This window comes from Aulonocara sp. 'chitande type north' Nkhata Bay, linkage group LG4, assembly GCF_057382095.1.
Source record: "Aulonocara sp. 'chitande type north' Nkhata Bay isolate Kocher_YH1m ecotype deep benthic linkage group LG4, A_spYH_male_GT1.1, whole genome shotgun sequence".
NCBI lineage: Eukaryota > Metazoa > Chordata > Actinopteri > Cichliformes > Cichlidae > Aulonocara > Aulonocara sp. 'chitande type north' Nkhata Bay.
Genome location: NC_141347.1, coordinates 21747072 through 21760057, shown reverse-complemented (window position 1 = coordinate 21760057; position 12986 = coordinate 21747072). Strand labels below are relative to the sequence as shown.

General features: G+C 39.8%; 1 protein-coding gene across 4 annotated transcripts; it reads right to left on the bottom strand.

Moving 5' to 3' along the window:
- Nucleotides 1-119: 119 nt before the first annotated feature.
- LOC147332515 (hydroxyacylglutathione hydrolase, mitochondrial-like) lies at nucleotides 120-8360 on the bottom strand. Of its 4 annotated transcripts, none has more exons than XM_086289115.1 (9): nucleotides 7795-8360; nucleotides 6554-6740; nucleotides 4016-4080; nucleotides 3018-3135; nucleotides 2826-2934; nucleotides 2614-2717; nucleotides 2376-2477; nucleotides 2206-2285; nucleotides 120-1041 (listed from the first exon to the last, which is right to left on the bottom strand). In XM_086289115.1, exons 1-9 carry the CDS (start codon nucleotides 8343-8345, stop codon nucleotides 942-944), a joined length of 1416 nt encoding a protein of 471 aa, XP_086145241.1. In that variant the 5' UTR covers nucleotides 8346-8360; the 3' UTR covers nucleotides 120-941. The 4 variants fall into 4 exon arrangements, with proteins under 4 accessions (XP_086145241.1, XP_086145240.1, XP_086145238.1 ...); XM_086289114.1 differs by having other exon boundaries at nucleotides 6554-6738; nucleotides 8159-8360; XM_086289112.1 differs by lacking the exon at nucleotides 7795-8360 and adding an exon at nucleotides 7190-7347 and having other exon boundaries at nucleotides 6554-6738.
- Nucleotides 8361-12986: the final 4626 nt, after the last annotated feature.

Here is a 12986-nt window from a genome sequence, read left to right as displayed (position 1 = left end):
GCAATTATAACCCAAAGCATCTCCCAAAATGTAACTGGAAAAGTTAGATAACACCGATGAAAGCGTTCGCCAAAGGCAAACTTCTACTACTGTAATAATCCAATAATATGAGATGTATATGAGAATATAACAGTTTTAATGGCCTTATTCTGCATCAGGAATATATTTTGCTTATGACACAATTTATTGACACAAACTTTTGTGTAAACCTACTGAAACAAATGTGCTTTATTGCTTTTTCCAAATTGCTTCATGCAATAGTCCTTGAAAAATTTTACTTTACGAGCAAAATATGATTTGGGGTTTCTAACAATGCTGACACAAGAGGTAGACAAGGCTGAGCTCACAGATCACTTTGATTACTTATATGTAAAGGCAGCTATGCTGTATTTTGCACATAAACAACCAAACTAGCATCTTTTAAGCAAGCGTGAAAATAAATGACATGAAGAAACATTGATACAAAGTTTTGTAGGCGAAGAAATGATTACCTATTATTAAACCAACTCACGGAAAGTGTCCACATACGCCAACATTTGTTACTCATGTGGTCCTCGTCTTGTTAAATGTTTAAACGCTGAGTGAAACAGTAGTTTGAACATCAATATATTAAAGCATAAGACTAAATAACTTTTCTGATACATTTACAGAATAACTACATTTTTCTCATTTTAAAACATTCAAATAATGGCCATTTATTCCTTAAAACTGCCAACCCAAAAAACTCAAATATATCTAAAAGAATGATTTATTTATAGATTTATAGTCTAATATGTTATGCTGAACACTGTGATAGAAAAAAATGTACCTTGAGTTAAAGTCAATGCAATGGATGTGCTGTTTTTCAGTCGGTTTACAGATTAGTTGCAGGTATTTCTTTGAGTATATAATTGACAGCTTGCAGTGTTGTAATCAGTTGAAATGCCAACTCTGGTGCACTTTCACTCCTTGGGCACTCGGAAATTATCTTTTTCCTTCCGAAGACTTCTCATGGTCTCGATAGGGTCTGTCTGCTTCACATGCTCTTGAACGGACGGCTCTCTAAATTACACATTGGGGGGGGGGGGGAGAAACAAATGTAGTCAGGCAGCACTCTCACTGTAGGTACCTCAAAACAAATTATAATCATCTGTAATTACTACTACAGTGATGTGAAAAAGAGAAATTTCACAGGGCCCTGTACTAAGTAAGTGCACCCCAGGTTCAGTAGCTTGTAGACCAGCTCTAGCAGCAATAAGTAATGATTTCCTGTATGACTCGCAGTCTCTCACATCATTGCAGAGGAACTTCGACATACTCTCCTCTACATGACGTTGCTTCAGTTCATTGATAGTTGTGGGCATTTGTTTTTGCACAGCACTCTTAAGGTCCCACCACAGCATTTTAATCAGGATTAAGGTCTGGACTTTGTCTGCGCCATTGCAACACCTCCACTCTTTTTGGTTTCAGCAATGCTGGTATAGATTTGCTCCTGTGCGTCATCCTGTTGCATGATCCAATTTGGGCCAAGGTTTAAGTTCTGGACAGATAACCTCACATTTGATTCTAAAATTCTTTTGGACAACATGTCCAAGGTCGTGTGGATCAAAACAAGCCCAAATCATCACCCCAATAACACCTCAAATATGCTGTGTTAGCGCTGTACATTATGGCCAAACATCTCCACTCCTGTGTCGTCTGTCCAAAGGCAATTGTGGTTTGATCCAACTTTACAAAGTTTAAGTCATGCTGCCATGTTCTTTGTAGAGAGAAGAGGCTTTCTCCTGTCAACCCTTCCAAACCAGCCCTACTTGTTCAGCATTTTTCTAATTGTAATGTCACAAACTTTTACATTTAACATGCTAAATTATGCCTGTCAAGTTTAAGATGGAGCTCTCTTTTTTTCACTTTCTCTGAGCATTACAGTCTGACTGTTAGATGATTGTGCCGGGACATCTACTCCTGGGAAGACTTGTATTACCTTAGTTATATTAACAGACCCCTAAATGCGCCAGACCAGCAAGCTGCCCAAATGTCAGCTTTTCTACAAGTCCACACTCGCTGATAATCAGTTAATTAAGTCCAATTCATTAGCAGCATCTGGCTACTGCTTATTCTCTAAATTCCTATAGAAGTAGTATTGCTGTACTTAGTTTTTTACAAGACTACATTAAGTCCTGTGAAAACTCTTTTTCACAAGGCTGTTTTTAATGAAGTTATACATACTTTACTCTCATAAAGGGGTTAAATGTGAATTCATCTGCCAGAGTGGACGGAATAGTTGGTTCTCCGTTGCTGCACTTCTCCTACAGACAGATAAATACACAAAAATTGCAAAGTTGTTTTAATTAATTAAGGATAACTGATTTGAAGTGGTTACTGTATGAATCACGTACCTTTGCCCAGGCCAACTTCTTCTGAATTACTTCATTGTGCGGTTCCACATGACGTGCAAATTTCAGATTGTTGACGGTGTACTCATGACCACAATAGACACGCTTAAACACAAACACGCTAAAGTTAGTCACACACCTTAAACATACAGCAAAGTTAACTCATCAACTACTGAAGAATTTAAGTCTTTCCTTTTCCATCCTAAAAATCTGTAAAATTAACGCCTATGTTTGCAGTTACCGTTTCAGGAGGAAGGCGCCCCAGAATTTCTATCAAGGCTTTGTGCATCTGCTCTGCTGTACCCTCAAAAAATTTCCCACAGCCAGCCACAAACAGAGTATCCCCTACATGGGAAAAACAGGAGTTCTTAGGGCCTTTAAGTTCACACAAAACATGTCTTTATTTACACTCGCAGTTTATCTCATATAAATGTTTAACTTAAGTAACCACACCTGTAAAGACAGCTGGTGGTTCAGTGCTGTTTTCTTTGGTCACGTAGTAACAAATGTGACCAGTCGTGTGACAAGGAGTAGAAAGGCATTTAACATGGAGTGAGCCAACCTGAGGAGAGAAAAACATAAGTGAGCAATCATTCATTTGAAGCTTATAGTTGGACCACAGAGCAGAGAGTTTGCTCGTCTCACTTTGAAAGTGTTGGAATGAGAAACTTTCTTTGTAATGGCATCAACTCTGTCATCCCCTCCATAGACCTTCAGACCTGGCATTAGTTTCAACATCTTCTCATTTCCACCGGCATGATCCCTAAAACAGAAAATTAGTGTGTTGGTATTACTCTTTTGTCCAATACAGGTTTAGCAGGTTCTTAGCATAAGAAGCCAAAGGAAATGTTTATTTATAAAGCGTGCATTTAGTGGGCAGTAGCGTTTAATACCAGTAAATGGTATTCACAGCAAAACAATCAAGACAATTTGCCGATTTCTGGGAAACATAATGACAGGAAATGGGTGGGGTGATGACGTCTTAAGTAGTACGAGCATCTTCTGACTTCAGCATCTGATGTTTTGGGATCATGTTTGCACAGCAACACCTTTTAGGCCATCATTCCTTCTCTTGCAGGCTATTTGCACCATTACTATAGTAATGCTAGTATAATGATGCAGGTAGTTTGTGGTCTGTGTTGTCAGCCAGCATCAAGCTAAACACAATGTCTGCCACAAGCTTTTCCTAGAAGCACTTTGTTAGACTGGAGAATGCTGCTGCTAAATGCAGCATGTGACCAGGTAGTAAGATGCACATCAGCATGAGAAAATTAAAAGAAAGTAAATCAAAGCAAACAAAATCACTTGACTCCTACTGCAGCCCTGCGTGAGAAACTGGTGGAGAAATATGTAAGCATACCTTGTCCTAAAAAAGACTTTACAAATTTTGAGTGAGTACAGTACAGTAGGTAGGTTACTTTGCAGTCACAGCCTTCCATGATCAGAGTGGACCTAATACTTTGTTCACACAGCACGTTGGATGTGAACGTGGTTATATTAATGGTAATGGTGATGAATATAAAATGTATCTTTTGCCTTAACAGGTACAATAAGTATTTTTTTTAGCTTACTTATTATGGAGAAATAATCTTGAAAAAAAAAAAAATAAATTCATCAATGTTATAAAATAAGCAGCAGCTTACCAGTGGTGATGGGTGGTTAGAACTGTGGTGAGTTTTACACCATGCTTTCGGACAGCTTCAACAACCTGTTCAAAGCACACACACAAAAAAAAATGCTGAGTGGAGCCATGCCAATATAACTACTTAATTTATCAATAAGTATCCAACAACAATTAGTTATTAAAGGTCTTAATGAAGAATAGGAGAGAAAAAGCTGTTAGTTACAGCTTTTTCTATGGAGAATTCACAGATTTGGGCCCTACTACTAATTTATTAGGGCCAGTCAGGGTTCTTGGATTTTAGACTTGCTGAAAACTTGCTGAAAACATCAAATTGGTATTTCTTACTCACACGCTAGTTTTAAATGTAGCAATGACCAAATACTTGATATTTTCTAATATTATAAATACCTTTGACTTGATAGTAGACTTTCAAACTACGCAGATTCTGTATATAGTTGAAAGGAGATTGGTCTTCTTCCAAACTAAGGACTACTGCGTAGTTGGAAAGTTGTGTCTGTCCTTCACTACATATCATTATAATGCCCAAACAAAGGTCGGGCAGATAAAAATGCACATCATATCAAATTTCATTCTCAGTATTCTCTGAATAAAAAGATTGGATGCATTTTCCTGCAACAGTTACAGTATTCTATCCAGTACATACTTAACCTTTTCTCACACTAACCTCAAACTGATATAAGGTACTCTGCACCTTTCTGCAAACTGTCCTGAAAGTAGGCACCTCCCATACAAAAATAATGAAATAAAAATAGTAAAATAAATAAATACATAAATAAGAAGAAATCTATCACGCTTGGATAGAATTACGTAGTGTTTTCAATAGTCTAGGGTTATGTTTTGACCTACACCCAACAACAACAACAACAATAATAATAATAATAACAACAACAACAATAATATATTTTTCTTAAGTCCACAATATCACCAGCAAAACGCAGAGTGGATTCTCTCAGAGTTATGATGCTGAACACTATATGTATTCTCATTGATGAATGACTATTTTAACCCTTATAAACTGTTCGCATTTCAAGCCTTCAGAATATGGTTGGGGTCAGTTTTGACCCATGCTAAGAACTGGTATAAATGTTTATACAACATTTTGAACTACAGATTATATAAATAGAATATGCATAAATAGCATATCTAAAAAAATTGGATGATTAATGCTTAATTAATGTTTCAGAGACCAGATAGTGTTTTTTTGAGATTTACAAGATTCATTTTTAGTGAAAAAAAAAAAATCTAATACTTGAAAGCAGGAGAAAAATTATGATTTAATTATATTCTACTCAAAGTGAAAATGTTAATGACCTCAACTTTTGGGATTTATTATATAACAATGCAAAACTATTACAACTGTTAAACACTGCCCCTTGATATGTCATAAAAAAACTACTTGTAACTGCAGCCTATAACAATATCTATAATAATTCAATAACTTGTTCATTGCAAACTAATGTGTTTATTCAGGGCAGTGGTAGGACACCTTGCATGTGTGGAACTTGCGCAAGTGTTTCCCACACTCACCTAAATGCCAGTTCAGGTATCTTTATAATCTTGCTGAAAGGCAACAATTCTAATACTTCTAACCATTGCACCATCATGCTGAGTCATTTCAAATCTCATGTCTGTGTCAAGGCACCATCCCTAAAGGCACTCACTGACATCTATGTAACCTCTTGTGCACTGTTTGGAGATCACTCCATCTCACAGACCAGCTGGTACCGGTCTCTGTGGGAACCTGGGCAAATATAGTGAGGACGCAGACAGTCTACGTGACAGTGTCAAGGTCCCCCTTGACGTCTGTCACGTCTGTCCAATAAAAAGTAAAGAAGGAAAAAACCCACATAGGCATGACTTGCACACAAGATTCCCTAAAACCACATTTTTTTTTATTTGACCCACACTGGTAGATCTAAAAATCACATTTCATCACAAACAGCCTCAGTTTACAAAAGATTGTAGCACCTGTACAACAGTATAAGATTTTGGATCATTTTAGGTATAGTCATAAAGTCAGTCAGAAACACAAAAACTAAACAAAAAAAGTGTCTAAACTATTTCACACACTTTCTCTCATTTAAATGAAGCAACTACTACAGTACTCTGTGTAGTAAATACTTAATTTAACTTGGTTATTCCTCACACACACACTAACCTCAGGTGAACTGGCAGCAGGTACAATTGCACCTTGAACGAACTGCAAACTGTCCTGTAACTAGACACTTCCTCAGATACCATATCATGTAATAATTATAATAATAATGATATAGTAACAACAACAACAACAACAACAACAACAATAATAATAATGATAATATTAATACTTTCAGGCTCAAAATAAAAAAATAAATAAAAGACAAAACAAAAAGAAAACTATGTTGCTATCAAATATTTGTAAAAGGACACAATTTTGACTTGAATAGTGTGTAAAGATTAACACAATCACTTGTAGGTAGACTTTCTGCATTGGTGTTAAAGTGTTGTCAACTGGTTTATATAACATTACTTGATATGATACAGTGACTGAACAGACCTTTATTGGCTCCACGGGGTCTACAACAGCTGCTTCTCTGGAGTCCACATCGATCAGTAGGTACATGTAGTTGTCAGACAGCGCAGGGAGCAGTTCAATCTTCATGTTTGCTTGCTCCACCAGATTAGATTTCCTGACCACACTGTGAAGGAGGGCGGCTGCCTGGGCCTTGACTTCCACCGGAGCTTCATGAGGGGATAAAAGCCGATATTTAACACCGAGCCACATCAGACAGAAATCGGGACAGTTTAACTTCTAGTCCCCTGTACCTCTGTAATATATTCACATACTCCTTGCCTTACATTCGTTTAATGCCACAAACGCGAGAAACTTAACACACCTCACCGCCCCGCTGGACAAGTGAACGCCACACGTTAACACGCTTCGGTGTTGGATTTTTTGTGGGCACGCTAATTAATTACACCGATATGACTGTCATAGAGGAGGTTATATAAGAGGAAACAGGTATGCGCTCAGACAGGCCGGCTGTGCTCATGTGACAGCTCCCCCCATTTTAAGACGACAAAACATAAACAAACGAACAAACGCCATCTACCCTCCTAACGGCAGCGAAGCAAGCGAAAACTACGCTAAACCTTCGCGGGCTGAAAATGAGAGAAAACCGTGTGGACGTACCGAATTTTAAGGCTGTCGCAGCTCCTAATAGAGTGCAGGCACTCCCTACTAGTGACTTGAATAACATAACAACAGTAGCTAAAGTCTTATCACGTTTGTGCAAACCAGAAAAGTTTGGTTTTGGTTCAGTTCCGCCTCCGCTCCCTTTGACCTTTGCCCTCCAAGGCTCCGCCAATCAAGTCTCGGGTATATAGATCGGGAATGATCTATATACGTATTTATTTACGTAAACAAGTTACACGTGACTGTCTAACTTGTTTACGTAATTCTGCACAAGAGTAGTTTAATAAAGTTAGTAAGTGGTTTTGTTTTACATTTTAGTCCCAGTAATGATCTCAAATAAGATAGCATTGATTCGACGTTTGTGCTCTGCGCATGTCCCTTCAGGCTTGCCGTAGGTTGATGTTCCGGAGCGGTCAAAACGGTGTCGGTCAAAGTTTAGTTACACTCGTGCTGACTGCATCAAGGCAGCCGAAACAGCTCACGGTTCTCCACGATGACAGCACGGAATATTTCCCGGTTCTGGGAATGGGGGAGGAAGATCATTTGCGTTGGGAGAAACTATGCGGATCACGCCAAAGAGCTGAAAAACGCGATTCCTAAGGAGCCTGTCTTGTTCCTGAAGCCTCCTACTGCATATGTGAGAGAGGGCTCGCCTATCTTGGTGCCCCTTTACACCACTAATCTGCACCATGAAGTGGAGCTGGGGGTGGTGATCGGGAAAGGGGGCACGGCCATCCCGCAGTCCGCCGCTATGGAGCATGTTGCGGGTTATGCTCTGTGCTTGGACATGACAGCCCGAGACATCCAGGACGAGTGCAAGTCCAAAGGTCTGCCCTGGACCATGGCCAAGGCTTTCAACACCTCCTGTCCTGTCAGCGAGTTCATCCCCAAAGAGCGCATCCCTGACCCGGCGAAGGTCAGCCTGTGGCTGAAAGTAAATAATCAGCTTCGACAGAGCGGCTGCACCTCTCAGATGATCTTCTCCGTCCCATATCTCATCAGCTACATCAGCGACTTCATCACCTTGGAGGAAGGGGATCTCATCCTGACCGGGACCCCTAAAGGAGTCTCCGCCGTGCAGGAGCACGATGAGCTGCAGGCTGGGATCGAGGACATTGTTACGATGAGCTTTACAGTAGACAGACAAGACCATTAGCGGGAAAAGAGACTTAACTGAGGCAGATGAGATAGTAAAGACTCGTGAAGAGAAGGTGCTTCAATCTTTTTTAAAATCTTTGCGCATCAGCAGATGGCAGTGCTGTGCCACCGAGACTGTATTTCTGATCAATTCTTGCTGCCTTGCCCAGCATTTTAGAAGAGCCGAAGTACAACACACAGTTTCGTGACACCGTTTGAGCAAAATCAGGACAACTATAATCTATTTTACTGTATTTTAGCCATGATATAAAAAACATATTCATCACACAGTGTCACTATGTCTTTCACCAGACTATGAAGTAATTTATAGTATTAAAATGAAAGGTGTAATGATGTAAAAAAACAAAACTAAAATGAGCATTAGATCATTATATTTTTGTAATTTATTATTCTTTTTTAATCATTTGCTGTAAAAAATAAAAGGATTGCAGAAACTTGAAAACAGCATCTTGTATTCTCCTTTTTGAGAAACTTCATATTTTTCAGAAAACAGTAAATAAAACAGTAAATAAGAAAGCTATTTCATAATAAAAACAAGTCCTCCATTAAAAAAAAATACTTGTCATTGGTAATGACAGTTCATATCAGTATTCATCTTTTTATAAATGCATTAAAGTTCAAATAGTATTCTCAGCGCAGATGTGATCTATGTATAATCACATATATGTTTTTATGTTAATGTTGAAAAAGTGTCTCTTCGTAATCTTGTACACCAGATGTTTGAAACACACTCAAAATACTTAAAAACAATTACTTCAAAATGTTGATATAAAAGTTGATTTTTTCCCCCCACAATAATTAGTGGCATTGCTTTTGTTCCCAGTGGGTTATATAGTAAAATCTAAAATTACAATAATAACAGTAAGGTACAGGTAACGTTAAGAAAGCATTCCTTACATTATAGTGTAGATGTAAATTGCATGAAAGACCATGAGTTTTACAAAAAACAAAACAAAACGTATGGTTCATTTAAGTATTAAAGTTTTAATATATCTAAGGAATTATTACAATTTAGAGAAGCTTATGGGTTGAAAATGTTTGTTGTCCTCAGAAGAATTCAGTTTGAAAAAACCTGTTTGATTAGCACGGGATCAGTTCCATAGTGTAGCAGTTTACACATTTACCCAATGAGTGAAAAGTCCTTCTACAATCCCAGGAGAAGAGACAAATCCCTTTGGGGTTGCATCAGGAAAAGCATCCGGAGTTTAAAAAAAAAAAAGTACATCTGCCAAATCAAACATGTGGAGCTACCCACTGTGGCGCCCCCTGTGAATAAGGGAGCAGCTGAAAGTAACATCAGATTTGTCACTGCGGGAGTTTGAAATACAGGTTTCACTACCCAGCTGTTCTTAATTTAGGAACATGGCTACACTTACCAGCCAGTTCAGTACATACTGTAGCTACCTGCTTTTGCCTTTAGAAGTGCTTTAATTCTTCACGGCACAGACTCAACAAGGTGCAGGAAACATCCTCAGAGATTTTGGCCCATATTGACATGTTAGCATCACACAGCTGCTGCAGATTTGTTGGCTGCACATCTATGATGAGGATCTCCTTTCTCAGCACATCCTAAAGAGGCTCTATTGGACTGAGATCAGCTGACTGTGGAGGCCATTTGAGCATTTGAACTCACTGTCATGTCACAACCTGAACTGTTAGTACAAGACAGGATGAATCCGCTTTGGGTGTTCAGAGACGCTCTTTTGCATACCTTTGTTGTAACAAGTGGTTATTTGATTTGCTGTTGCCTTCATTCTTCTCTGACCTCTGGCATTAACAAAGTAACAAGTTTTTACCCAGAGCACTGACGCTCACTGGATATTTTCTCTTTTTCGGGTCTTTCTCTGTAAACCGTAGAGATGGTTATGGGGGAAAATCCCAGTAGATCAGCAGTTTTTGAAATACTTTGGCAACCACGTCGCAGTCAAAGTCACTAAAAGTCACTTTTCTTCTCCATTTTCATGCTCAGTTTGAACTTCAGCAGCTTTCTTGTCCATGTCAACAACCCTAAACGCACCAAGGTGCTGTCACCATCAACTCAGAACAACATCTCTGGGCGGAAGCAACATCTCGGATCAGTTGGATGCGGTTGTGAGGTCTCAGAATCTGCTATGTGAGCAAAAAAGAGTGACAAGACCACAGAATCGACGGCTAATAACGTCACGGAGAAACTCGCAGCTATTAACGGGAGATTGAGAGACCAGTATCGGAGTGTTAAAAACAGCTTGAAATTCTCATGAGTTGTTTGCAAAAGAAAAATTACCATCATAATGCGGCTACCCCTTCGGCGCCAGCTGTGGGCTCAAGGCTGGAGCCGAACAACTGTTCCTTCCCATTCCCTACAAGGCCACCTGGGTTGGCTGGAAGATTGTTTACTTAGCCTGGCGGGGCGAAGGACACTGTCTCAGCTCAACTATGGACACGCACACACATACATATACTGATACTGATAAGCACTCACTGACGCATCACCCTCCCTATCCAACGCCACCTCCAACGGTTACCTCCCCCATGATGTGGACATCGGGTCAGCTGGAGGCGCAGTCGAAAGATTGCAGCGGTCCCAGATGAGATGTACACACTGGAACACTTTCCCATGTTGCTTGTCTGTGTTTATTGTGTTATGGTGTGTTGATACCTGTGCATTCCTGTATTATCCTTTTGTGTTACACATTTCAATGTTTTTTCCTCGCTACCTAGCCTGACCTGTCTCCCCAATGTGATGTTTGTATTGTATGTACGGTCGGCAAGGTCTGTCATCTCGGTTGTGGGCAAAAGACCTGCAACTGCCAAATAAAGGCTATCTCATCTCATCTCATGTAATTGATTAGATATTTGCATTAACAAGCAGCCTAACAGGTATAACTAACAAAGCGTTTGTTAAACCGGGTGTATTTTGCTGCTCATTGAACCAGCCGAGATGTATTTCCTTCCGAATGTTTAATTGCGTCACACCTAAATACTGCATTTGATACTTTCTTTGATTTGCTTGAAACAATCTGAGACACATAAAAGAGGGCCTCCATTAACCCAGATTATCAGCTGTGGTGTTTCTGCACATCCAGTGTAATTTTGACTTCTAGGATGTCAACCTTCACCGTACCCTGATAGTTCTTAGACTTTTAAACTTCTCTTCCAGGTTCAGAGACAATTCTCCCACAGGCTTCTCTGTTTTCAGGATCAATCAGAGCCTCCATCAGCCTGTCCCAGGCCAATCTGCCGTAACCTGAGTCTATATACATCATCTTCCTACACCTGTAGGGCATGTTGTCTGCAACACTCTTAGTGCCAAGCCCTGGCCTGCAGGGAACTCTGGGGTTATGTATGTCTGTCATTAGAACAGTTATGACAGATTCAATTAGATTCAGGAGCTGGGAAATGTTTCCATGGCCCATTTTTTTTCCTCATCACAGGGTTAGTATGCTATGTGCTCACAGGTGTCGTCTTTTATGAGGTATGAATCATACTATTCATTGTACCCGTGTGACTGCAGGTATTAAAGCCTCACAGGTTTTTAACAACGGCTTCAAAGCTGGAGCTCAGCTCTGGTTTAACATTCAGCACATAAACCAGCACCGTGTCAACGAGCCTGAGAAGGTTTTTTTGACGCTTTGAGCAGGGATTACTTGAGGACCACAGTCTTTCGGTTCAGCAACAATAACGGTGACATCACTCAAGATGTCAGCCCAGGTGGTAACTGAGTCTTATAAACAGAGTCGATCAGAGTACATTGTCAGAGAGCTGCTGGTGTGCATTTAGTATCTGAGAATTGTTATGTGGTCGTGTGGTGATTAGCACTACAGGCTGAGGCTACTGGCCTGCTCGGATTTTCTGTGTGGAGTTTGCATGTTCTCCCTGTGCCTGTGTGGGTTTTTTCCAGATACTCCAGCTTCCTCCGGGAGTCCAAAGATGTGCACATTAGGTCAAGTGATGGTTCAAATTGGCAATAGGTGTGACTGTGAATGGCTGTCTCTCTGTGACAGCCCTGTGATAGGTTAGTGACCTGTGCAGGTGTACCCTGCCTCTCGCCCTATGACAGCTGGGATAGGCTCCAGCCCAAACATGACCCCGAAATGGGTAAAAAAAAAAATGGATTGACAGAAATGTTATGCACAGTCCCTTGAATGGTAACAGTGAACATCATAGACAGAGCAAACTGTCCTCAGCCTGTGGATTTAACACATTTTGTAACTTCATGTAATCCCAGACTGACTCAATGTTGATGAGTTTAGGGCTTTTGTAGAATTTGGGACCAGCGATGTGCTATGTATAAAAATCTAAACGCGGAAAGTGGCAACATTTATGAACACTTCCTCATCTACAGATTATCACAATGCAAGAATAAACAACCACATATTGTGTCTGAAGACAGAGGTTCACAAAAAGACTACAGGGTAGAATAATTTGGCAGGATGTGGCTGGTTGAATCTGAGACCTGTTAAATCTATTGTAAAATGACATTTATGGCATATTCTGGCAGACTTGTTTCAACATTTGTTAATAGCCATCAGCTCATCGCGAGACTTAGTGCCGAGGTATCATCTTGCTTGAGGTAATTGCGTCAAATATCGCAGGTTCAGATGAAAAACAATGTGCATGTGAATACAGGCTTGAACATGTACCTATTCTTTAATGA

Excerpts from the sequence above, each read along its gene's own strand:
- LOC147332515 (XM_086289115.1), bottom strand. The coding sequence starts at position 8,345 with ATGGTCTTGTCTGTCTACTGTAAAGCTCATCGTAACAATGTCCTCGAT. Across the intron at positions 6,741-7,794 it reads CTTCAGGAACAAGACAGGCT|AGCTCCGGTGGAAGTCAAGG; the intron begins CCTTAGGAATCG and ends ATCCCCTCATGA. Across the intron at positions 2,478-2,613 it reads GGCGCCTTCCTCCTGAAACG|CGTGTCTATTGTGGTCATGA; the intron begins GTAACTGCAAAC and ends TTTGTGTTTAAG.